Source organism: Mercenaria mercenaria, chromosome 8 (genome assembly GCF_021730395.1).
Source record: "Mercenaria mercenaria strain notata chromosome 8, MADL_Memer_1, whole genome shotgun sequence".
In the NCBI taxonomy this organism is placed as follows: domain Eukaryota; kingdom Metazoa; phylum Mollusca; class Bivalvia; order Venerida; family Veneridae; genus Mercenaria; species Mercenaria mercenaria.
Window position 1 is genome coordinate 47,157,313 of NC_069368.1, and position 27,091 is coordinate 47,184,403.

Below are 27,091 nucleotides of genomic sequence, written 5' to 3' on the forward strand. Positions count from 1 at the left end.
TACAGGTCAATAATTTAACATTACAGAGAAGGCAGAAGGTAATTGTAGTAGTAGGAGAATTACAGAACATCAGAGACTAGACATAACATACTGGTAATTGTGGTAGGGGTCAAATACTGAACATCAGAGAAGGCACAAGGTAATGATGTTGGTAAGTATATTACTGAACATTACAGAGAACGTACATGGTAATGGTGGTGTCAAGTAAATTACTAAACATCACATGTAAGGGGCAAGGTTATTGTGTAAGGAGTTAAACTGCATAACATTAGACCACTTATTTGGGAAGCTCTGTAGAAAGCAATTCAACACAGAGTCACACCAACATATAACAACTACAAAGGAAGACATTTATCGCTCTATGCAGGCAGACATTTATTTGCCTACAAAGGAAGACATTTATTTGCCTACAAAAGAAGACATTTATCTCCCTGCAAAGGAAGACATTTATCTCCTTACAAAGGAAGACATTTATCTCTCTATGCAGGCAGACATTTATCTCTCTATGCAGGCAGACATGTATTTGCCTACAAAGGAAGACATTTATCTCTCCATGCAGGCAGACATTTATTTGCCTACAAAGGAAGACATTTATCTCCTTACAAAAGAAGGCATTTATCTCCTTACAAAGGAAGACATTTATCTCTCTATGCAGGCAGACATGTATTTGCCTACAAAGGAAGACATTTATCTCTCCATACAGGCAGATATTTATTTGCCTACAAAGGAAGACATTTATCTCTCCATACAGGCAGACATGTATTTGCCTACAAAGGAAGACATTTATCTCTCTATGCAGGCAGACATGTATTTGCCTACAAAGGAAGACATTTATCTCCATACAAAAGAAGGCATTTATCTCCTTACAGGGAAGGCATTAATCTCCTTACAAAGGGAGACATATATTCCTTAAAAGAAAGACCATTTATCTCTCTATCGGCAGAAATTTATCTCTCTATGCAGGCAGACAGGTATTTGCCTACCAAAGGAAGACAATTATCTCTCATACAGGCTGACATTTTATTTTGCCTTCAAAGGATGACATGTATTCCTTACAAAAAGTAAGCATTTAAATCTTTACAATGGAAAACATTAATCTAGTTACTATGGTAGGCATTTTATTCTATTACATAGGAAGCGCATTTATATCCGTACAAAGGAAGACATTTTTCTCCTTTACAAAGGTAGGCTTTTTATCTTCTTTACAAGGAAGGCATTTACTCTTACAAAGGAAGGATTTATCTCCTTACAAAGAAAGTCTTCTATCTCTCTTTGATGGCAAGTCATTTATTTGCATTACAAAGGAAGACATTGATCTCTCCATGCAGACAGACATTTATTTGCCTATAAAGGAAGACATTTATTTCCCTAGAAAGGCAGACATTTATTTTTCTATGCAGGCAAAACATTTTTTTTCAGTAAAAGGAAGGCATTTATTCTTCTATGCAGGCAGTCATGTTTTTCTTAAAAAGGAAGACATTTATTTCAATGTTTCTGGAGGAAGATTTTTCTCCCTTCTAAGAAATATGTTTGTTTCCCTACATGGAAGAATCATTTCCCTACTAAGTAAATACTTTCTTTCTAATTTTACCAGTTTCTCAGTAAATATGTAACAAACAGACTTCTGTCTTTAAAGTGGTGATGCATTAGCTAGACTGCATGCACATTTGTAATTTGAACTACTGCCCATCGTAAGTCAAAACAATCATAAGGTAAAAGCTTGATGTGTACATACATCACTTACTGATATAATGTAATAAAGGCTAATCTTGCAAAGTTCTGGTGGTGTGTTTTGGGGTTCCGTTGTTGATTTTGTTGCTTCTCACTGGATATGCACATATGACTTTCTTTCTATTCAATCAACAAATAACCAAAATGCCGTTCTCAACAATATTCCGTGTATCTGTAATAGTAAATCAGTTTTTATGCGTTCGTTCTACAGATGTTACATTTCCTTTATGCATTAGTCAAGTCTCATCACCAAGGGAAATTCTACTATAGGGTCACGTGTTTTTACAGATGCGAGGTTGGAGACCAGCCCTAACCTCAAGGCGCCTGATTGTTGTCCAATGAAATATCATATTTTAGGCATATGAACATCATTTATAACATATTTTTATCCTATAAGCATCTGCGGCAACATCTATAAAAACTTAATTTTATGTAAGATAAATAACAACAGCCCTTTTTAATACAGCAGTAACTGTATTGCTGTTACTGTGAAATTCATTAATATTCGTGGGGACTAATTTTCTGGATTTCGTGGTTGAGGTCAATCCATGAAAATTTTAATTCCAACGTAACAAGTAAAATTCCCATTCGTTTTATGTTTAAAAGGTGAAAAATCCATGAATTCATTCCCCACGAAATGTGCCCGTTTTGAACAAAACCACGAAATTTCATGCACACGAAATTGAATGATTTTACAGTATATTAGCTTTAGCAACATGAAACCTTGTAGGAAATGGATATATAAACACTGAATACAAATTAGATTTCAAAAATTCTATAAAGTGTAACTATAGAACTAAATCTGCATGACCTTGTTCGCAAAGAAAATTCTTAATTAAAAAAAAAATACTTACTGCAATACAATGTGACATATAATTAAAAACCATGACAACAACATTGAGAGTTTCTCCCCGTATTGCCGAGTATGGAAGCTTAATGCTGATAAAGAATGGCTGAAATGTTGTTATCTTAGATATATCCGAAACACCAAGCCCTGAGTTCTCGTTTGTACACACAGTGTTTCCAACCCATTCTGTTATTGTATCTGGTAATGTCTCTGCAACTGTCACTGACCCACTTGCTCTGAAATGAAATTTAAACTTCACAGTATATGTAACTTTTTATCTTTAAATAAGTATCTATTGGCAGGCACAGTACAACTGTGTTTGGTTTTACACCTCAAACTTATCATGAAAACGGACAATATTATAAATTCTGCAATTATGAATTTATTTCAATGCTAGATAGGTGTATTTAGAAAAATCTTTTCTACTACGAATTTTGAACTATGAGACTATTGAACACCCGACTGTTTTTGATTTCTGACTATAAGGAAAACAAAACATTAGATATAATGTATATGAAAAGTTCCATGTCACAAGGAAGAGGCTCCCTTAATATATATAGCGGGGATAACTACTATATTACTTACGGAACTTCATACAATTCCCATAGCCATGTATCTGGAAAATTTCTACGTATCTTTGAGACTGGATCTCTAGTATCAACTGGCTCTGTAAGATATAAACAGCTTACTGACATAGAGTGTAGGGACCTGTGCTCAATGTATAACAATTAATGCTCGGGGCATACCAATGCTTGATATATATCCTATTCAGTAATGAATGTTGCAATTACTTATTCAGTATTCAGAAAAAAATTCTGTGTGCATTTTACTTCGTCCCATCTTTTTTTTAAAAAAAATTCCAACTTCCGGTAGAGTCACATGACAGTGTCACTTCTGATTACATGATAAGAGGGCAGCAACTTTTATGGGTATTTTTTGTGTGTTAAACCAATACATCCAATTCATTTTATACATGTACTTCACAAAGGAAACATTTTAATAACATAAGAAGAAAGTCATACTATTAAAGTATAAAAACAACCGTTGTATTAAAAATAATTAATTCTAACACGACCAGCAAATAACCTACATACATGTAGAGTAAAATCTAACTCGGGTTATTCTGCAATATACCACTCGCGTGCAATGACGTCATCCGATCCATGATGTGCAAGCGCCGGTCGTAAAAAAATAGTAGTTGCCACTTTTTTTTCTAACACTGTTATTACTAGTATGCGTGTTTAGAATCGATAATAAGTTCCCAGTGTGATTTATCTTAGATTTAACTCAAGTTTTTCGTTCGTATGCGAAACAATATAATCACTAGGCCTACAGCCTTCGTGATATATTCTTATGCATAAGAACTCAATAAACTCGGGTTATTCTACGATAAACCATGTTTGGGAACTTATTATTTCTTAAAAATAAAACTTTTTTTAGAACAATTTTGATGGTGTTTCTGTTACCAAATATTCTTACTGCTGACTGAAATTAATACTAAGAACAACCATGCCTACTACAGCATCATCTTACCTTCAGTTGGCTACCAACCCTTCTAATTCGCCTCCAGGGCAGGATGGGTCCTCTGGGGATCTCCAGAGGTGGGGTGGTCCTTGATATCTCCTATGGATGACAGGGCCTTGTCTGAAGGTCTAGATCTGTCATAACCTCTAACCCTGCAACCTATATACTTATATCATTAGACATTTTTTTTTTCAGTTCTTTAATCAGTATTCAATCAGTTTGTTTGAAATTTCAACCAGTGACTTAGATAACAGTCAATTAATTTTAGAGGTAAATTTCAACACCGTTTAGCTTAATGGGGAGAGCACCACTCTACGGATCGGGGTACCGTGAGTTTGATCCCTGGGCTGGCTAAAGCTATATATGAGTTAAGAATTATGAACACTAAAAAGTCATTACAAACAATTCAAAACATCAAACTAGTATTTTTAACCAAGACTAAAATTTTTGAATCCTTAGATTAATTTAAGAGCTGGTCAAAGTTTCCTACAACTTGGCCATGATCTTTCAGCCAGTACGCTGTATTACCCTAAAAAATATGACAAATACTTGAAAGTTCTAAGAAAACATTGCCTTCATAGAGCCTGTATCAATATTCTTGCCAAATGAGCAAAACAGAACTGAGAAATAAATGGAGCAATTACCTTGAAAGCTAGCAGAGCATCGTACATGTTACTGTAGTACTGCATTATAGATCTCTTCTTTCTGCTGAATGGTCCTTGAATAAAGTCTGTATAATCATCATACCCGGGAAATCCTAGTGGAATGTTGTCAGGACCTGAAAGATTCATGGAGCGCCAAGACTGGATTATCCAATAACTCAGCTCAGCCAAACAAAATCAAATCAAATTTTTCAATTTACTGTAATTTAAACTTGCAGAAATTTTGTCAGACTGTTTAGGAGTGAAAAAAAATAATAAAATTCAATTTTAACTGGATTTGGAGAGTTCGGTGGGACAAATTTATCTGGTTTCTAACCATAATTATGATCATCATTAAAAAGTATTTCAACATCTCTTAGATTTACTTATCTCTGAAATGAAGCAGCTGAATTCAAGCAGTATATATCTACCTGGATTTGTCATGTCAGGGGGGGTAACACAGCGATATCAGAACAGTTCGCCCCAGTCGCTGATGAAGTCTGAGGTTGATATATGCCTTCAATCTATAGTCTATATCTGAACCTGTAACAGTTGATGCCACCGTGGAGTTACTCGCTCTTGTCTACCATACCCGCAGAGCACAGAGATCCAGGGCTTGCCTTTAATGTCAGGTCGACCGTGTCACCTGGCCGCACTGTCCTCTGCTTAAATGTCATATTGACCTGGAAAGTAACCAGATACAGTAAGGGATAAAGTTATCTTTTAAAATTAAAATATAGGTTGAAATTCTATACAAATTTCAGTGTATTTCTCAGATGTCACAGATTTCTTCTATCAATCAATTCATTTCTTGGGAGGTCGCAAAGGTCAACTATCAAACTGCATTTCTTAGGGGTTGTAAAAGTCAGCTTTCAATGTTGAAGAGCATTTACTTGTGCTAGGTCAACTTCTTTTTTATACAAAAAAAAAGGTTAGAAAGAAATGCTTCTAAATTGCATGTCAAATACTAACTCTAATGTATACAAAGGCCTCTGACCTGATTGTTGTAGCAATGGCCCACATCGATATCCAGCGTATCAGCGACCATCTCTCTTGTGTTTGTGATCATATACACCAGCAACCTCATTTTAGGGGCCATGTCCCTAGATATGTACTGACGTAGACTAAAGTGACGTAAGTTGGGTGGTGTCATATCAGAATATATGCTATCTTTACCTAAAACGTAAATCAAATCACTTTTATACACAACATGCTAATAAGGAAAAGAGTGTTGCTCAATGAATAAAGTGTTTACTCTCACTACATCTTGTCAGTTTCACCTTGAATTTATGTCAAACCACATTGTATCATGAAAGGTAACAACAATAATATTATGAGAAATTCTTTAAAAAGTGTATCTATTTTACCTCTGGCAACCTCTAAATGGGGTCAAGCAGAACCATTTGGACAAACTTATGATAAATCCGTATTAGGATGATTCAGACCATTTTTTGGTCAAGATACATAAAGCATTCATGAGAAGTTGTTGGAATTTTTCTCTCTCTTTTTAGCTCTAGCAGCCATCTAAACAAACTTGAGAAAGGCTAATACAAGGATGTTACACAAATAACTTGATATTTTTAGCTCCAGCAGCCCCTAAAAGGGGTCAGTTGGGACCATTTGAAAAACAATGAGAGAAGTCTATCCCAGGATGCTACAAAACAATTTGATGAAGATACATTAAGTGTTACATGAGAAGAAGTTGTTCAGAGGTTTATCTTCTTTTTTTTTTTATCTCCGGCAAACCTTAGTGGGATCAAGTGGAATCATTTCAAGAAACTTGAACTTCTTGTCAAGTTCAGTGAAGATCTATCAAGTTGTTCAAGTAAAGAAATCATTTATATCAAAAAGTTAACACTGTATGGTGAACAAGCCCTACAAAATGAAAAACAGGTGTGACCCCTGTATACAGTAAAGCGGAACAGCAGTACCCCAGCAAAAACAGAACCTCCATCTACAATCTGCAAAAGAAGAACTGCCAGACATTGGTCCCCACAGAAGCATTTAATGAATTCAACACAAACACATGTGGACACTGTAAACTAAATAAAAAACAAAATGTACTGCTTCATGCATGTCGAGAGTCCAGACAAGTTCTCTTAACTCTTACTAAAGCAGTGTGCTGATTAATCAGGATGTCAAAGAATCGTGGATAAACTATCCATTGCCAGATCGTGACAAAAACTTTTCAAAGTGTAACTGACAAATTCTATCCTCTCACAATGCATTCAATAAATCAGCAAAAACTGTGTTATAAACCTATTTGGCTGGCAAACTTGCAATTTGCACTTATAAAATCACTTCAAACTGGACAAAATTTTACAAAATAAGTCAGTCATGATGACCCTAGATCACTGACTTTCACAGACTGCTTGAACAACTTTGGAACTTCAAGTTTTAATGGTTTGCAAATACAGGTGTAAAGTGTTTTTAAATGACACTTATCATTTCTGGATATCTCGTGGAGCCTTTATTTTATATAGGACAAAGGATTGATAGTATCTTTACTGCACTTTTTTGGGAATTTCAAGCAGGTAAAACGGCTTGTGTATGAGATTTAGTTACCAGTTATTCAAACACTTGGATTGCCATAAAAATAACAGTTTAAAGTTGGAACAAACACACTAAAGCAAGTTTTGTGTCACAACATGTGGATTTTTTTTTTTCACAACATAGGGGATAATTTAGACTATTACTTACCGCTACTTTTTGGAGTTATGTATATTGTGGTAGGAGACTTGGGTCCATAGCCAGATCTCGTTCTTGCCTGCACTCTGAAATAGTACACTGTATCAGCTGTTAGATCATTGATTTCCACAGACAGCCTATCTCCTATAACACCTTCCACTACCCAGTCAAAGTCGTCCTTGGTCAGGTCAGTGGTGTAAAACACAAGGTAACCTAAAACACAAGAAGCACAAGGGAAATATTATTGAGCCACGCCATGAGAAAACCAAATTAGTGGCTTTGTGACCTGCAGGATACAGACCAGCCTGCGCATCCGTTGCAGTTGGTCTGGATCCATGCTTGTTCACAAAATGTTTCTTATTGTATAGCTCTTGAAAGCGAATACAGCTGGATCCGGACAGACTGCGCGGATGCGGCAGGTGGTCTGGATCCATGCTGGTCGCCAAAGGCCACTATGTTGGTTTTCTCATGGCACGCTCTATTGTGATACTCTGCAAAGCTTTGAAATTCTCCTAAAAATGTCATGCACTTCTACATTTCATGGTGATCACACATCATATTCTGTAATATTCTAATGATTAACTTTTAGCCTGCAGGCGGCAAGTGATTTTGCTTTTGCGATCAGTGCAGACCAAGATCAGCCTGCATGGATGTGCAGGCTGATCATGGTCTACACTGTTCGTTATTCAATCAGTAAATTTTCAGTGAACACCCCTTTGAATAATAAGTGGTACTGCCCAAACTGAATGATGGACTAATCCATTTTAGAAATTTAGCAGGGCAATGATTAACAATATGTAGCGCACATCATGACATGATGAAAATCATGAAACCATCCCTTTAACACTTCTAGTAAATGTAAGCATATATTTCATTTAAAAGCTCATACCTGTAATCTCTCCATCAGGTTCCTGTGGGGGCTGCCACGTTAGGGTCACAGACAAGGGATCTCCTTCTACAGCAATAGCAGTCAGATCTTGAGGTATAGGTCCTGGAGCTAAAATAACAGATATAACAGTTATAGATTTTGAGGTACAGGTCCTAGGACTAAAATATCAGATATAACATTTATAGAACACAAAAGAAGAAATTGTAAATTATCTTTAAGGTTTACTCATAGTCTTGTAGTCAGTGTTCATTTATTTTCGGTGTCTTCAAGTAGTATCAGGAGACACTCATATTGGACTCTTACAGAATTCACAGGAAAACACATTTAGACTGTAAATATATTGTAATGCATAATTATTAATACCCATTGCTTCGTCCAAATCTAGATTTTCCTGACGGGCAGGATGTTTGGTTCCCGTTGAAGACCCAGGAGGCCCTGCAGCCTGGCTTCCTGATCCTGGAGGCCCTGCTTCAAAATTTCCAAGATCCGATAGAGGCCCTGGCTGTAAACTATGATCTTCATCACCTCTGTCATCATTTCTACGTGGACTGCGTGCATTAAGTCTAGGTGTCAATACTTGACCTTTCAGAAAGGGTAGGTATGGAGAACTTCTTGACATCTCTTCTGTTACATCAGTGTGCTCTATGATATTGCCTTTTGACATAATCTGTGTAATACAATCTGAGTAAATGTAATACAAATTTGTTATACAACAAAATACAGTGTGAAGAAACTTACCAATATTTCAAATACGTGTCAATGGAGAAACAGAGTAATAAGCATAAATTTTCCTTTTTTCCTCTAACTATTAATTGTCCATTATTCTAAATTTCATTCTTCTTTTAAGGGGACGCATACTTTAAAATTAGAAAAAAGTGGGTGGGGTATGATAAAAATTTACCTGCAAAATAAGTACAAGGTTTTGGTACCCTGAAATGGATACTGTTTTCAACTGTTAAGTACATAAAGGATTGCTCACTAAAAGAAAAATGAGAAAACTGAAAGAAGAAAGTTATTGTTGAATTACATTAAGACTTCTTGTGTGACAGTCAAAGTAACAATTAAGACTTTTTGTGCGAAAATTAATAGTGCTTACCTTGTCAAACATTTATCAATGTCTACAGATTCTAATTTAAAGAAAGAATGTGAAATATGGTCACTGTCTTGCTTTCATTTGACGCCATATGTTAGACTATAAATCATTATTTAGTTTGTTCCCAAAAGTAGGGCATTGAAAAAGATACAGTGGTCAAGGGGTATGCCACATTCAAAAACTAAAAGAGTATATCCCTTAAACATTAAACATTTATGGTTACAGAAGTCTTGTAGCTTACTAATTAGGGCCTTAGAAATGTTGCCATTATTAATTTTAACTTAGGTATCATGAACTACAATGCACTTAAAAATATCCAAAAACACATTGAAAAACTTTTGAAAATGTATTGTCTTAAAAATCGTAAAATAGGTATGAAATTTGGTTTGAGAGGTCCACTCAATGTGTATATGTGCAAAAGTATCTGTCTAATCTTGTTCACAAATGTTACTAATACACAGCAGGCATTGTCAATGATCAAAACTGGACGAAATATAACAGTTATCCTCACTTTAATGTCATTTATAATTTTTCTTGAATGTCCACCTTACTTTTCATAACTCTTGTTTGCACGTGTTGGCACTGAGAATGCTGTCATTCACGTTAAAAATATGGGGTCAAATAAGTGGTAATTGCAATATCATCTAAACGTTATATTAATGGAATTATGCTGCTTCAAGATTAACTTTATCTCTTAACGTAACGAACATATATAATGTTGTAACAACAACTTTATTAAACTGATTTTAGTAGCAGTCGGTTTATAAGTGACTTTATTTGATTCAGTTTGTGTGTTTTGTTATGTTGTCAAAAAGTTAAAGGAAGTGCCTCACAACTGAAGCGGAGAGGGAACAGTTTGCATGCGCAAAGTAGTCAATGTAAGTAATTATTTTTTGATAAATGTCCACAGAAAATTATAATTTCTAATATTAAGGACGAATATCTGAATAGGATTATATTGATAAGAATTATAATCAATCGAATGTTTTTTTAGAATCGTACACGTGCTGCACCTATGTTGTCTCCCGGTGTTTATTAGAGTTACCTTTCGTCCGGCGCAGTAATACACTTGCAGTGAATCGCCGAGAAGTCGTGGGAAAATTAAAAACCATGTAAATAAACTAAAATTAACCACCTTTTCAAGATGAATTTCAAGCGATCGCCATTATGCATTTAACCCACCTGACCTGTGTAGCATCTTAGATATCTGTTCTAAGGTATTCATTGTGTAGAATGTCATGTTATGCCCTTGCAATGCTAATCCCACTCTGATATTTTTTGTTTACATTTTTATCAATGAGAAATATGGCGTCCATCCCGAGCTGAAATGACGTGGCGTTAAATTTTTACATGTTTAAGCAAACCTGGTATGTTAGAAAGAAAATCTCATCCCTTCAACATTATTTGGAACACTGTTATTGTAAAAAACCTGTTTTTTCCTTATACAAAAGCTTAATATATTGTGTTGAATGTACTTTCACAAAGACCTCTGTTTTCCTATTACATTCATAGTACCACATCCTTATCCACAAAATACTGAATATTACAGGTGTCCATCAGTATTATATCAGTTTAGGAGTATGTTTTTTATTTTCCCACCATTGATTTCTTGAATATGCACCCCTTCCGCATTTCTGTATGAACTGTGAATGTAGCAATATGCGTCCCCTTAATTCTTTAAAACAAAACAGCTAAAAACAGAGTTTTCACTTATATCAAGCAAAGAGCTATAAAAATAAATAGATCGGCAGCTTGAAAGGCATATAGAGGCAAATCTCGCCAACATCCCGTGACAACTGAATGAGATCTCGTTTATTGGAAGTAACGCGTTCTCCACGCGCCATTTTGTATGTGAAAGCAATTATTCATCGGTAAATTAATTATCACCGTATGACCATGCTTCTTTTGATGATAAGAAACGTGTACTCTGTGTCTTAAGACTATTTCACAATAAACTAATGTTGTTTTTAGAAGCTAACATGTATTTTAAATGTAGTTTTAAAGGTACAAATTGTAACTCCATGTTCGCCGATGTTTGTTTTTACTAAGATAACGCCGATTCACACTCTGACAATAGATCACATGAGATTACCGCCAGTTGCTATTCTGTGTATTTTATACTTCTTTGTACCAAGTTTGTTTTTATGATTTTCCTTGAAAATTGCATCAGCATTCAATAGTTTTATTTTGTGTTTCCTATCACAGGTAGTCTCTAAAATAAAATTTAGACAAAAGTAAAAATTAGTCAGCTTTTTCAAAACATGCTCTAACCTGAGCAGTGACACTCTGTATAGTTATATCAGACGTGATTGAGTGCACAACATCAATAGTAATGGTTTCACCACAAGTTCTCTGTCCTTGATGTTCTGTCGACAGTCTCACATAGCTCGATGTTGGAGAATACCACTGTTTCACGTGTTTCTTTGTTGTCGCTGGAAAGATGGTGTAGTACTTCTTATCTGTGTAATCACTGTCATCAGTCTTTGCCTGCAACACAAGCAATAAATACTCCCACATAGATTTACTTAGGCCTCGAATCAATGCTATTATCATATACTCTTTTTTATTCCTTGTTCAGTTACAATTAAATGGGAGAGGTCAATATTTTTCTGTACTGACATCTGAATTTCAAATCTGGTGCATGATGTTGCTTTAAAGTTGTCAAAGAATTCTATCAATTTTGGCAATTTTATTCAGGTTATTTAGCAAATTCATATCTATATAATATTACTATGTGTAGATACATTATGTAATTAAAAGATTACTAATTTTGCAACAAGAAATATGCGCTTGTTCTTTATGTCAGTCAAAAGCTATATATAGCTTATGTTGTCTATATATGTAACACCGACTTAATAAAATTTGTACCTTGTATCTTGTTCTTTAACAAAATAAAATGGCACTCCCTAAGTTGTGCAATATGTCTGCTGCAGCACTTGGGCATATTTCTTCATGCCAAGCTTATTAAGTTATAATGACCTATAAACAATTCTCATACTTATCTATAACACTCAATCAATTAGTAAAAATGAAGGTCCAGGACATATATTTCAGAGTGCTTGATTGATCAAGTAGATAGAAAGTAGCAAAATGAAGATATAAATCTCTAGATGGTGCTGGTTTAAGTTTTTTTTTTTATTATTTAATTAATCTCTCACATTAAAAACCCTTTTTCAAAAATATATCATTATAACAAATAATTTAGAGAAGAAACCTAGCATGTACATAATGCACTCAATACTGACAAAGATATCTTTATAACCATCATTATGAAATAGAGTTTCAGAACAGAACAACTGTCAAATGAAAATATGAATTTGTCTGGAAAGTGGCTAATTCATGTATCTGGGATTATGAAACGTCTATTGTAAATGGCATTTATATCTCAACAGATGGCATCTGGAGATTTCCCCTTTTTAAGGTTATATTTAAGTGATGCTATGTGGCATTATCCAAAAGAAATGTCAACAGAAGAGATATTTCCAGCTCTGATACTCCTTCAGTGCATAGAAAATATCATTTTTTTACTATTTCAGGGGCCATAACTTTAAAAATAGGGGGTTGAGCCGGCCAAAAAATAAAAGGGGTGCAAGTTTATATCATGAAAAAGACTTAGGCAAGGTTTCCAATTATATTAAACACTTTTTGAGCTAGTAATGTCAAAAGGTGAAAATGTGCATTTTTGACTATTTCAGGGGCCATAACTCTGAAAATAGGGGGCGGAGCCAGACAAAAAATAGGAGGTGCGCAGGTTCATATCATGACAAAGACTCATACAAGGTTTAATCAATTTATATGAAGTACTTTTTAAGCTAGGCACGTCACAAGGTGAAAATGTGCATTTTTGACTATTTCAGGGGCCATAACTCTGAAAATAGGGGGGGGGGGGAGCCAGACAATAAATAGGAGGTGCACAAGTTCATATCATGATAAAGACTCATACAAGTTTTAATCAATTTATATAAAATACTTTTGAGCTAGGCGCGTCAGAAGGTGAAAATGGGCATTTTTGCCTATTTCAGGGGCCTTAACTCTAAAAATAGGGGGCAGAGCTAGACGAAAAACAGGAGGTGTGCAAGTTCATATCATGATAAAGACTCATGCAAGGTTTCATCAATTTATATCATATACTTTTTGAGCTAGGCGCGTCACGAACTTTGGACAGACGGACACACGGACGGATAAGACCAAATCTATATGCCCCCCACCATTCATGGGGGGCACAAAAACACTGTAAGTTAAGCGTTAATAATAAATCCGTTTTATTTTCGAAATAATAATTAAAAGTAATCAATAAATTGCCTGTTTTATATCCTTTCAATTGATAAAAAAATTATTGATATAATTTGTGTTTTAAGAAAGTTTAAGCCGTTAGAAAAACATCACTGTTTACAAAAAACATGGACGCTCGGCATCTGCCCACCCAACCTTTGTCTTATCAGTTCTAAAAATAGAAAATACAACAGATTTGTATTCAAACACGATCTCTCCTATAAGACTAAAGTCTTATGCACTAAGTCCAAAACAACCAAAAAATGACTTCAAAGTATCAACTCCATGTTCTTGTCCAGTGCTTGTTGTTAATGTATACCAGTTTAAGTTTAAATTAAATTGAATAGTAATTGTAGGAGTTGAGTTCACAAGGTAAAGATATATTTGAAATACTTGTAAGTCCAAAAAGTGCATAATTAAAAAAAAAAAAACGAAAAAAAAAAAAACAACAAGTGAATGAAGTATTGCCATGCAATACAAAGTCCCCTACTGGAAGGCACCTAATTTTCTCTACTGCAGTATAACATAATGAACTGATATCTGTCAATGATGTATAAAACAATATTGTACTACATATACAATATGTTATAACAACACACTTGGATTAAAATGTGCATATATAAAAACCCACAGTTGTTTTCATATTGAATTTTTTTGGCTGATTATTAAAAATGTTATCATGTAAGTTATTTATAGTAAACACAAGGGAAATTAATGTTTAAAAAAAAAAAAAAAAAAAAAAAAAAAAATAATAATATAAGTCCACAAGAAACTCTTTACCAGGTAGAGATAGGTCAAAATACACCTAAAAATTGGATGTAACATGCATGCTGTACCACAGAAAAGTGGTCTCGATTTTTCTCTACCGCCAGTAATAAAAAAGTTACATTAAAATCTATTTATAGTAACAACAAAGGGACGTAATTCTAAAAACAAGGGTGCCTCATGGTGGTGAACATTTGGTCCAAGTTACATCAAAATCCCTCCATGCATGAAAAAGAAATGTTCCATACAAAGTCATTCTTGAATTTGACCTTTGACCTCTAAATATGACCTTGACCTTAGACCTAGGGACCTGGTTCTTGCGCATGACATGTTGTCTCATCCAGGGGAATATTTGTGCCAAATGATATCTAAATCCTGCTCTGCATGACAAAGTTATAGACCCGACAGGAAAAAAATCCTCTTGACCTTTGATCTCAAAGTGTGACCTTGACCTTTAAGCTAGGGTACTGGGTGTCGTCTCATCATGGGAAACATTTGTGCCAAGTAATATTAAAATCCCTTCATGGATGGCAGAGTTATGGACAGGACAGGAAAAAAACTGTTGACCTTTGACCCCTAATTGTGACCTTGACCTTTAAGCTAGGGGTCCGGGATTTGCGCATGACACGTCGTCTCATCATGGGGAACACTTGTGCTAAGTGATATTAAAATCCCTTGATGAATGTCAGAGTTATGGACCGGACACGAAACAGACCCTGTTCATGCTATGTTAACATTTGACTGCTAAGTGTGACCTTGACCTTTGAGCTAGGGGACTGAAAGTTGTGCATGACACATCGTCTTATTATGAGGTACATTTGTGCCAAGTAATATTAAAATCCCTTCATAGATGGGAGAGTTATGGACCGGACAGGAAAAAAGCCTTGTTGACCTTTGACCTCCAATTGTGACCTTGACCTTTAAGCTAGGGGTCCAGGTTTTGCGCATGACACGTCGTCTCCTCATGGGGAACATTTGTGCCAAGTAATATTAAAATCTCTTCATGGATGGGAGAGTTATGGACCGGACAGGAAAAAAGCCCTGTTGACCTTTGACCTCCAATTGTGACCTTGACCTTTGAGCTAGGGGTCCGGGATTTGCGCATGACACATCATCTCATCATGGGGAACATTTGTGCCAAGTAATACTAAAATCCCTTCAAGGATGGGAGAGTTGTGGACCGGACAGGAAAAAAGCCCTGTTGACCTTTGACCTCCAATTGTGACCTTGACCTTTGAGCTAGGGGTCCGGGTTTTGCGCATGACATGTCGTCTCATCATGGGGAACATTTGTGCCAAGTAATATTAAAATCCCTTCATGGATGACAGAGTTATGGACCGGACACGAAATTGCGGACGGACGGAATGACGGAATGACGGAAAGATGGAATGACGGAAAGACGGAATGACGGAAAAGTGCATTCCTATAGTCCCAGAAACTGGTTTTCAACCAGTAGGGGACTAATAATCAGACATCAAAGTCACTAAAATCTTGGCATGTCTACTTTGTGCTTATGATGTAAACCAAGTTTCATTTCAACTGGATGAAAACTGAAGGAGCTACTGTATAGACAAGGAAGTATGACAGACCAACAGAATGGCAAATGGACAGTTCAAACACAATATGTCTCCTAGGTTTTTTCACACAGGATGGCATAACACATTTCACTTACATGAAGAATAAAGTAAGGCGTTGAATGTGTAAGGTTCTGTATGCTGAACTCAGCATGCCCAGTCTTGTCTATGTAAAGTGTAGCAAGAATGCCAAGTTTTCCTATGGTTAGTGTCACTTTCTCTCCTGCTGCTGGGGAACCATCAGGCTTCCAGGCATACAGCTGCAAGAATACATAAGGTTATGATTATGATCTCTCAGATGTGCACTGAAGTCCCCTAATACAACAAATTATATCTTTTAATATCTCTATAATCACTGAAAGAAATATTACTTTTTAGCCCACCAGAGCACAAAGTGCTCAAAGTGAGCTATTGTGACTGGTCATTGTTCGGCGTCTGCCTGCGTGCATTGTCCGTTGTGCGTCGTTCATCAACATTTGCCTTGTGAACACTCTAGAGGCCACATTTGTGACCCAATCTTTATGAAACTTGGTCAGAATGTTAGTCTTGATCTCTAGGTCAAGTTCGAATCTTGGTCATGTGGAGTGAAAAACTAGGTCAGTAGGCCAGATCAAAGGAAAAGCTTGTGAACACTCTAGAGGCCACAGTTGTCACCTAATTTTTATGAAACTTGGTCAGAATGTTTGTCTTGATGACTTCTAGGTCGACTTTGAATCTGGGTCATATGGGGTCAAAAACTAGGTCACTAGGTCAAATCAAAGGAAGAGCTTGTGAACATTTGTAACCCAATCTTTATGAAACTTGGTCAGAATGTTAGTCTTGATGATTTCTAGATCAAGTTTGAAACTGGGTCATGTGGGGTCAAAAACTAGATCAGTTGGCCAGATCAAAGGAAAAGTTTGTGAACACACTAAAGGCCACATTTGTGACCTAATATTTATGAAACTTGGTCAGAATGTTTGTCTTGATAATTTCTAGATCAAGTCAAATCTGGGTCATGTGGGGTCAAAAATTAGGTCACCCAGTCAAATCAAAGGAAAAGCTTGTGAACACTCTAGAGGCCACAGTTGTGACCCAATCTTTATGAAACTTGGCCAGAATGTTTATCACGATGATTTCTAGGTCAAGTTTGAATCTTGGTCATGGGGGGTCAAAAAACTAGGTCAGTACACCAGATCAAAGGAAAAGCTTGTGAACACTCTAGAGGCCACAGTTGTGACTCAATCTTTATGAAATTTGGTCAGAATGTTTGTCTCAATGATCTCTAGGTCAAGTTTGAATCTAGGTCATGTGGGGTCTAAAACTAGGTCAGTACGCCAGATCAACTCTGGTGAACGATATAGGGCTATCATGGCCCTCTTGTTAGACAATTTCATTATTTGGCCAAAACTCATAACATAAATAAAACTATATGATGTCCTGCTATATCTAGAAGTTATTTGTTTTTTGTTGTTTTTTGTGACCTTTTACATGTATAATAAATCAATGTTTTATCATTGCATGAGTCAATTTTGTTGAAATTTCATTATGTTGTTGAAAACATATTAAGCTCGAAGTCTGTTAATTTCAAAACATGCATTTTAAGCATGTCCAAACATATCAGCTAAATATCGAATACAAAAATAATATATAAAAAAATCATAACATAGAATAGATTAGATACTTTGCAGACAGGCACTGTTTGCTAAAAAGGTATAGCATGAGGCTTCCAGTCAGGCTATCTATTTGGACCCAGGGCAAGGCATTCCAATCAGACCATCAGTTTAAACCCTTGGTAAGGCTCCCAATTAGGTCAAAACTTCAAACTCTAAATGATGCTTCCAACAAGGCCATCAGTTCAAACCCTGGGCAAGACTCCTAATCAGGTCTCCTAATCAGATCATTAGTTCAAAGCCTGGGTAAGGCTTCTAATCAGGCCATAAATTCAAACCCTGAGAATGGTTCCCAATCAGGCCATCTGTTCAAACCCTGGGCAACATCTCCAATCAGGCCATTTGTTTAAACCCTGGACAACATCTCCAATCAGGTAATTTGTTCAAACCTTGGACAACATCTACAATCAGGCCATCTGTTCAAACCCTGGACAACATCTCCAATCAAGCCAACTGTTCAAACCCTCGACAACATCTCCAATCAGGCCATTTGTTTAAACCCTGGACAACATCTCCAATCAGGTAATTGTTCAAACCCTGGACAACATCTCCAATCAGGCCATCTGTTCAAACCCTGGACAACATCTCCAATCAGGCCATCTTTCAAACCCTGGCCAACATCTCCAATCAGGCCATCTGTTCAAGCCCTGGGCAGCATCTCCAATCAGGCCATCTGTTCAAACTCTGGATAAGACTTCCAATAAAGCGATCAGTTCAAACCCTGGGTAAGACTTCCAATCAAGCAATCACTTCAAACCCTGGGTAAGGCATATGTTCTCTTTCACGAGACAGACTGCAGACAATATGCCCTAAGTCAATCTTCCTAAAGCTCTGATTCAGGTTGATACTGGTATGGATTAATGTTGGATGGATTAAGCACCATATATAAATGAAATTCTGTTGAAAAAAGGTGCCTAACAGAACAAACAAACAACAATGTACATGATGTATGTGCAATAATGACTTTTATGTGGTATACATACCACTTTGACCAGTATAAGCAGAGTTTACTAAAACCAGACTTAACAAGACAAATTCAAGCCAGTACAAGTAGACTACTTGTATAAATGAGCTGTGCAATGAGAAAACCAACATAATGGGTTTGCGACCAGCATGGATCCAGATCAGCCTGTGCATCTGTACAGTCTGGTCTGGATCCATGCTGTTCGCTAACAGTTTCTATAATTGCAATAGGCTTTGAAAGCAAACAGCATGGATCCTGACCAGACTGCACAGATGTGCAGGCTGGTCTGGATCCATGCTGGTCGCAAACGCACTATGTTGATTTTTTCATGGCGCGGCTCAAATGTTTTAAAAATACTCCATTACTAAAGGACAAAAAAATAAAAATGATTTAAGCTAAACCTACATACCTTCCCTGTGTATGGAAAAAATGGTTTGAAATATTTATCAGAGATAAACTTCAACTTGACCCTTTCCTCCCAAACACCAACACCTTGTTGTTTCTCCTCAACTGTTAAACCTAGAAATAAGTAATGAACAAAGTGTAAGACTTAACCTACTACAGATGCTAAATAAAATAATTTCGTATGTGCTATTCATTTTTTTTTATTTCACACATTTTACTTTAAAATAGCAGGAGTGTTTCAATAATGGAGAAGAAGCTGGCTAAAATCGTAAGACCGGTACAAGTCTTGAAGTTGACATTCCTAGTCAAAGCAAACTACTGTGTTAATGCATTTTACAGGTCACGCAAGTGTTTTGTGAAAAATGAAAGAAGCTATATACAATCTACCTGTATCTTTTTCTGTAACATTTGCATGTACCATAAGCCTTGGTTTACATAACAAAGAAAACTGCCTTTCTGTAACTTTCAAATCTTTTGTCTCTACTGTAAAATTGTGGCAACCATTCATCTGAAAAAATCATAACATCCATGTAAACAGTCTCTCTCATTCAAGACAGGAAAGAAAGATCTTACTTTCATATTTTTCATTTATCTAACATACTACAGGTGAAATACTCTGCCAATTGTTTTCTTCTCACCAAACCAAATGACAAAGACAAATATTTACTTTAACTGTAGGTAAGCTCACGGGTCTTGGGTATTTCTCAAAAAGCTAACAGACAACACAGATATTACCTTTGATAATATATAAGCTTAAGTCGGTTGGTTGTTTTGGGTTTAACGCCATTTTTCAACAGTATTTCAGTTATGTAACGGCAGGCAGTTAACCTAACCTGAGTGTTCATGGATTCTGTACCAGTACAAACTTGTTCTCCGCAAGTAACTGCCAACTTCCCCAAATGAATCAGAGGTGGAGGACAAATGATTTCAGACACAATGTCTTTTATCAAATCGTCACGGAGAACATACGCCTCGCCCAGGGCTCAAACTCGCAACCCCGCAATCTATAGATCTGCGCTCTCCCTTGCTGAGCTAAGAGGGCGGGCTTATAAGTTTAAGGTTTTTTATCAAATTAGTAAGACAGGTCATGTCTTACCTTTGACTGTATGTAAGCACATGGTCTGAGTCGATTCTCACAGAACCAGCTTGTCTCGGTGTTCTCTAGGCAAACTGAGGCACTGACACTCCCAGTTACAGGCTTACCAAATGTGTATCTAAAACAGTCAATAAATAGCCTACATTAAACATTTTTGTAGAAAAAAATAACATTTGTCATACACCAGCAAAAATACAGATGTGCATCAAATATTGCATTAGACCACACCTAGAATTTGTTCATTAAATTATGAAATATAACTTGTCAGAAAGAAAAAATTACCCCAAACATTTTTAAAAAGTCCATCAAAAAAAAATAAAATAAAATAACTGCCACGATTATGTTATGAACAATCTGAAACAGGTAAACAGAAAGAGTCTTACTTAAAGACTAGTAATACCCTTACAGAAGAAAAAGGCCTGCTGCGTACTCTTGCTGTGTACATACAGCGTATATGATGCGTACATGATGTGTACTGAAATCAAGGACTTTAAATAGTACGCAGGATATACACCGCACATACACCGATAGTACGTTTGTAGTACACTTTTGACATGCAAATGAGCTCTGCCGCGTACTACTTGCTGCATACATGCTGTGGACAACATAGTACACAGGATGTACGCTGGAGGAATTTAGTATGCGGGAAATAGTACGCAGCATGTACGCGGCACATACACTTTTCACATGCAAATGAGCCTGCGGTGTACTACCCCTGCGGCGTACATGCTGTGTACTCCTGCGGCGTACATGTTGTGTACTCCTGGCCCGAGTCCTGCGGCGTACATGCTGTGTACTCCTGCTGCATACATGCTGTGTACTCTTGTGGTGAAACTGCTGTGATAATGTAAATTCCTTACCCCACCAACTTTCGTATGCAAATGCTGATCATTTGGACAGAAAAAAACAGAAAAAAGATAAGTGACATGCATCAATAAGTATTTACCCTTACCAAAATAATGTAGATTGATGTTATCAAATAAATTAGTATGCTTTTATTCATCCACTTTTCAATGAAATAAATCAATTTTTGTAGCATGTAATTTGGTAAACATTTGAAGAAAATGGCGTAACTGCATCAAGGGGAAACCACTTTAATGCAACTAAATATAAGTGTTATGATTTATTATTGACGATGTGTGCGTAGTATGTATTTATTTTGATTAAAATCCATCTGAGAACAATCTGAGAACAATCTAGGACTGGAATTATATAAGCATTTATACACTTTTACGTCCGTAAAAAGTAGCGCACCAAAAAATTTTGGATTGATTTTTTCCAATGGGGTGAGCGCAATTAGCCAAAAATGTTCTGAAAATATACGAGCGGCAAATCCGATGAACAACTTTTTGATTTGGTGAGGCCTTAATGAGTTAACATAATGAGCATTAAAGCCTTTATAAAACATGATACTTCAGACTTTTACCTAAAACAATTCAAAGTATGAACACCAAAAGAAAATGAACAAGTCCCTCCCGCATATATGAAGTTTACTTCAGACTTTAACTTATAAAAAAAAAACTAAGTATAAATGCCAAAAGAAATTGTACAAGTCTTTCCCGCGTATATGAAGTGTACTGCACAAATTTCAAAGTATCTGCGGTGTACATGCAGTGTACTATTTTCTTGTACAAGTCTCTCCTGCGTACATGCAGTGTACTCCTTAAATTTTCAGAGTCTGTGCTGCATACTTGAAGTGTACTAGTGACCTCCTGCGTACATGCTGTGTACTCGTCGAAATAGTACGCGGCATGTACGCGGCATGCGGTGTATGTAAAATGTACTCCTCTGGCGTGCTTTTTGAAAACAATAAATATAAAAATCTTTAAAGAATTACCCTAGAAATGTTTCCTGTTGTTTCTCATGTCATTGTGCTAATGTAACATGTTATATCTGCATCATCACTTACCTGGCACAAACTTCAAACTGTAAACTTTTTGTTGCCACTGTTAAGGATTTAGGTAACTCCATGTACACTTGAAATTTAGGCAGCACTAAAAATCATGAACATTCATTAAAATTTCTTTAAAATTTTCTGTTTGATACATGTAAATTGAAAAAAAGAGCAAATTAACCTGAAAAATAAATGTCCCATTTAGGAAATGTTTTATTAAAACTTAATTTTTTTAAATTCGAGGGCTGAGCGCAAAATTACTGTATATTGTTCTTTACTTACATACACTTACAATAGTTTCGCGCTCAGCCCACGTTATGTAAAACTCGTATTATTAAATTAACAATGAATGTAAAATGTGTATGTCAAAGAAAAGAATCAAAAGAGAAACTTTCTGCAACCTCCTTGTACAATTCAACCTCCTGTCTTTGTTCATAAGTTGTTGGATAAATCAGGTGAGCAGATTTTACTGGTAAAGAAATCAATGAACTCCGGTTACAAGATTACAATTACTTTTGTTTGAAATATTCTAGAACAAAAGGTCTATGATAGCCCTGGATTGCTTACCCGAGTTTCATCGAGTGCTTGAACAACTTTGATAGAGGGTCATGCACAAAAAGTATCTTAAAAAATATTTCAAATTGGGTCAGCGTTTTCTGACAAGTGAATTTTGACTACTTCTATTACATGCATATATGAAATCTATATAACTTTTTTCAGTGTGGCTACTTGCTCTGTTGGCCATGTTCTCGACAACTGTAATAATCTGAACAAGAAATGCGGCAATGCCATGAAACCAGGTTTTCAACACTTTTCATAAGAATAAACAAGAGTGCCAGAATGTCACAATATATGCCCGTCACAGCAAATTTCTTTACTCTAGCACCTGTATTTGCAGATGTAATTTTAATTTTGTGGTTGTTTAGTAATCATTGTAATTCTTTTGCTTTTCTAAGTCCACAAAAAAACTCCTTACCAGGTAGAGATACCTTAAAATACACCTAAAATTAGAAAGTAACAACTATGTTGTACCACAGAAAAGTGGTCTTGGTTTTTCCATACGGTCAATTATAAAAAAGTTACAATATAAGTTATTTATAGTAACAACTAAGGGAAGTTAATCTTTAAAAAAAAAAAAGAAAAAAAAAAAATTATAAGTCCACACAGAAATCCTTACCAGGTAGAGATTGGTCAAAATACACCTCAAAATTGGATGTAACATGCATGTTGTACTACAGAAAAGTGGTCTCGATTTTTCCCTACGTCTAGTAATGAAAAAGTTACAATATAAGCTATTTATAGTAACAACAAAGGGAAGTAATTCTAAAGAAGGGAACTGCGCAAGACACTTCATCTCATGATGGTGTATAATTGTTCCAAGTTACATCAAAATCCCTCTATGCATGAAGAAGATATGCTCCGGACAAAGTTTTCATTCTTGTATCCTTTGACCTCTAAGTGTGACCTTGACCTTAGACCTAGGGACCTGGTTCTTGCGCATGACACTCCGTCTCATGATGGTGAACAATTGTGCCAACTTTCATCAAAATCCCTCCATGCATGTAGAAGATATGCTAACCCTAACCCTAACCTAACCCTAACCCTATTTTTAATAACAATGACCTTGACCTTGATCCCAGAAACCTCAAAATCAATCCCAAGCTACAACTTTATATAAGTTTTCTATACACCAAGTTTCATCATGATAGCTCATTCCTAAGTTAAGTTATTGACCGGAAACCCTTTTTCTATTTTAAGTAACAGCGACCTTGACCTTGACCCCAGAAACCCCAAAATCGATCCCAGCCTTTGTCTTGATATAAGCTACATACATACCAAGTTTTATTTAAATATCTTTACCGAAACAAAAGTTATTGACCGGAAACACCAGTTTGACGCCGCCCAACCCGCCCGACCAACGACATACCCCAATCTAATAACTCAAGTTTTCGTTGAAAACCTGGTTAACAAACTTGGTATAAGGTCACCAAATGAAAATTTTTGAGAAATTACTTAAAAACAAATTTCATAGAGACAAATATTCTTATCATGTTTTATTTAAATCAAGTAGATCATTTACAAAGCTTTTTCAATGATTTGACCTAAGGACTTAGTTTTTTACCAAAGTGACCTGGTTACAAATTTATCACAGATTTTTACAAGGAAGGAATTATTGACAATACATTTTTGATTTTTGGAAGGTGATATAACCGCACAGAATTTAATCAAGAATAGACTGTGTCACAACTATTTTGTAGTTTGATGCGGAATAATTTACCACCTCTGACGTCATTATCGTAACAGGCCGGAAAATTTGCCCTACTCTATCACCACCTTTGAGGCAGCCGTGGACTTGATCACAAACTTACAAATACTCATGCCCAGTAAAAAACAGTTCAACATACTTTGAATATATACCAATGGCGCAGTACTTTACGACAAATAACTATCAGCTGCATGCCTTTACTTAACATCTTTTTACTTTAGAGGGGGTTTGAATGCATGACTGTATATATCTCCAAATCACAGTATCATATTGATGATATGGTTAGCTGAATCAAATCCTATATGTATTGGGTTTGTAACTAGCAAAGCGCTGGTAGCGCTTGTGCCATTTTTAGAATGGATTCTTTATATAAGCATAAATATATAAATCACCTTGCATCAGTACTGTAAGATCAGTACTTTGATATATAAAAAGGATCAACTAATCACTCATAACACTGAAAGAATTTTAAAACTTGACCACTACTACAACTAGAGTTGTCACAAGAGTGACGAATTATACCCCCACAATATGGCCTTGTCACAGAACTAAGCCAATGTCAAAGCCGAACTTGCTTGACCTTTGACCTACTGACCACAAAATCAACAGAGGTCATCTGCTAGTCATGATCAACCTCCCTATGAAGTTTCATGATCCTCCGCTCAAGCATTCTCAAGTTATTGTCCGTAAAAGGTTTAAATGACCTTTGGAACTCAAAATCAATATGGGTCATCTGCTTGACATGACCAACCTCAAGATTATGTTTCCTGATCCTAGTCCCAAGCATTCTCAAGTTATTGTCGGAAAACTGTTTAAATGTTCCGGGTCACTGTCACCTTGACCTGTGACCTACTGACCTCAAAATCATTAGGAGTCATCTGCTAGTCATAACCAACCTCCCTATCAATTTTCATGATCCTAGGCCTAAGCATTCTTAAGTTATCATCCAGAAACCGTTTAAATGTTCCAAGTCACTGTGACCTTGACCTTTGACCTACTGCCCTCAAAGTAGAACTTGACCTGTATTTCATGATGTTACACCTGTGTACTAAAATTTATGATCCTTGGCCCAAGCGTTCTCAAGTTATCATCCGGAAACCATTTAACTGTTCTGAGTCACTGTGACCTTGACCTTTGACCTACAGACCTCAAAGTCGAACTTGACCTGCATTTTATGATGTTACACCTGTGTACCAAGATTTATGATCCTAGACCCAAGCGTTCTCAAGTTATCATCCGGAAACCATTTAATTGTTCCGAGTCCCTGTGACCTTGACCTTTGACCTACAGACCTCAAAGTCGAACTTGACCTGCACCTCATGATGTTACACCTGTGTACCAAAAATTATTTCAACTGGTCAATCCTTTCTTGAGTTATCATCCGGAAACCATGCAAAACCAACGGACCGACCGACCGACCGCCAAGCTCACTCCTATATACATCCCCAAACTTCGTTTTGTGGGGGTATAAAAAGATATGGCATTTTAAGAGTGTCTTAAATGGCTAATCAAGGGGGCAGCCATGTTAGTGTGTCACTAACACACAGATGAATTATTTTCTTTATAAGCAAATACCCTTTAAATTGAATAATTTCTGTAGTTTGGTAAGTTTAAAACATCAACATTTTATTTTTTCATTCTAGATGATAAACGAAGATAAATCATTCTGTATAAAGTCAGGCTAGCAGATTCTGAAAAGGCGAGTTTTAAGATTTCCACTGTATACAAACAGGGAACCGTCTGGTGGACATGTTAAGCAAACTGGAATACTGGGATCGACTGTCACTTTAAATATATCTTTGTGACAGTATTTCAAAATCATTTCAAAGACATGTTGTAAAAGACTTTTCTATTTTTACCTCTGTGGGCCCCTATGTTCAACCAAGTGGAACGGTTTGAAATAATTTTGGGAAAGGATCATCTAAGGAAAATCCATGCCAATTTTCATGAGTTTCCACCAAGTAGTTTCAGAGGAGATGTCATTTGAAGAAAATGGTTAACAGCTGGAAGGAGGGACGATGGACAGGAAGTGATCACAACAGCTCACATTGATTATACCCTGCTCTGAGGACTTTAAAAGCAGCACAACAAAAAATTCAAAACCCACCATATTGCTGTACACTAAATGACTGTTCAATTTTCCTTCCATTGACAACAGCAACAATCTTCCAGTCACCCAGCACAGGTTCATCATATAAACGGTAATCTAAACTCACCAATCCTGAAATAAAACATTCATATTAAAGGCCTAGATTAGACTGATACATAACTAGAGATGCTTTTGAGAAAAACACATGTCTCCCACAATCATCTATACAGTAAGTCAGTCTTTATATACTGTTTACTTAGAGTACATGTGCATGCGCTTTTTTGACACCAAAAGGACCTCTATACTACTTTTAAAAGTAGTATAGGCGCCGATTTGAGGTAAAAAAATGCACAAGAAATCTGAGTGTTTTTTGGTAATTCAAGGACCATAATTCCGAAGTGCCTGGGCCGATTTGGCTAGTTATCGAACTTGGCCAAGCACTTACTGGCAAACACATTTTGTTTGGTGAAGATCGGATGAGAAATGTTTGACTTAGAGTGTGGACAAACTTTGTGACAGACACACACACACAGACTGGAGTAAATCAATCACTGTGGTGGGAGACATAAATATAAACCCATATTCTATCCACAAATTTGTATACTCATTCAAGAAGGCTATTGCCCAGAAAGATAAAGTCCCCATACTGGAATAGGCATTTGTCATATGCTGCCATTGGAACTAAATTCTTAAGGTTCCCT

At 36.2% G+C, this 27,091-nt stretch overlaps 1 protein-coding gene and 1 long non-coding RNA gene across 5 annotated transcripts in view; both read right to left on the bottom strand.

Annotated features, from left to right (window-relative positions):
* Window positions 1-4,202: 4,202 nt before the first annotated feature.
* LOC128559028 (uncharacterized) lies at window positions 4,203-5,251 on the bottom strand. The gene is made up of 3 exons (XR_008372045.1): window positions 5,175-5,251; window positions 4,747-4,880; window positions 4,203-4,261 (listed from the first exon to the last, which is right to left on the bottom strand). It is a non-coding gene; the product is annotated as an uncharacterized LOC128559028 (long non-coding RNA).
* A 42-nt stretch (window positions 5,252-5,293) lies between these two features.
* Window positions 5,294-27,091, bottom strand: part of LOC123566422 (pregnancy zone protein-like) — a 42,821-nt gene continuing 21,023 nt past the window's right edge. For all 4 annotated transcript variants that reach the window (XM_045360479.2, XM_045360480.2, XM_045360481.2 and 1 more), the window contains 12 exons: window positions 26,409-26,522; window positions 22,051-22,135; window positions 20,142-20,259; window positions 19,433-19,553; window positions 19,050-19,159; window positions 16,123-16,284; window positions 11,685-11,900; window positions 8,684-8,987; window positions 8,321-8,428; window positions 7,444-7,644; window positions 5,741-5,919; window positions 5,294-5,426 (listed from right to left, as the gene is read on the bottom strand). In XM_045360479.2, the coding sequence (XP_045216414.2) occupies window positions 5,313-5,426; window positions 5,741-5,919; window positions 7,444-7,644; window positions 8,321-8,428; window positions 8,684-8,987; window positions 11,685-11,900; window positions 16,123-16,284; window positions 19,050-19,159; window positions 19,433-19,553; window positions 20,142-20,259; window positions 22,051-22,135; window positions 26,409-26,522 (1,832 nt within the window). In that variant the 3' untranslated portion in view covers window positions 5,294-5,312. The remainder of the gene's footprint in view (window positions 5,427-5,740; window positions 5,920-7,443; window positions 7,645-8,320; window positions 8,429-8,683; window positions 8,988-11,684; window positions 11,901-16,122; window positions 16,285-19,049; window positions 19,160-19,432; window positions 19,554-20,141; window positions 20,260-22,050; window positions 22,136-26,408; window positions 26,523-27,091) is intronic.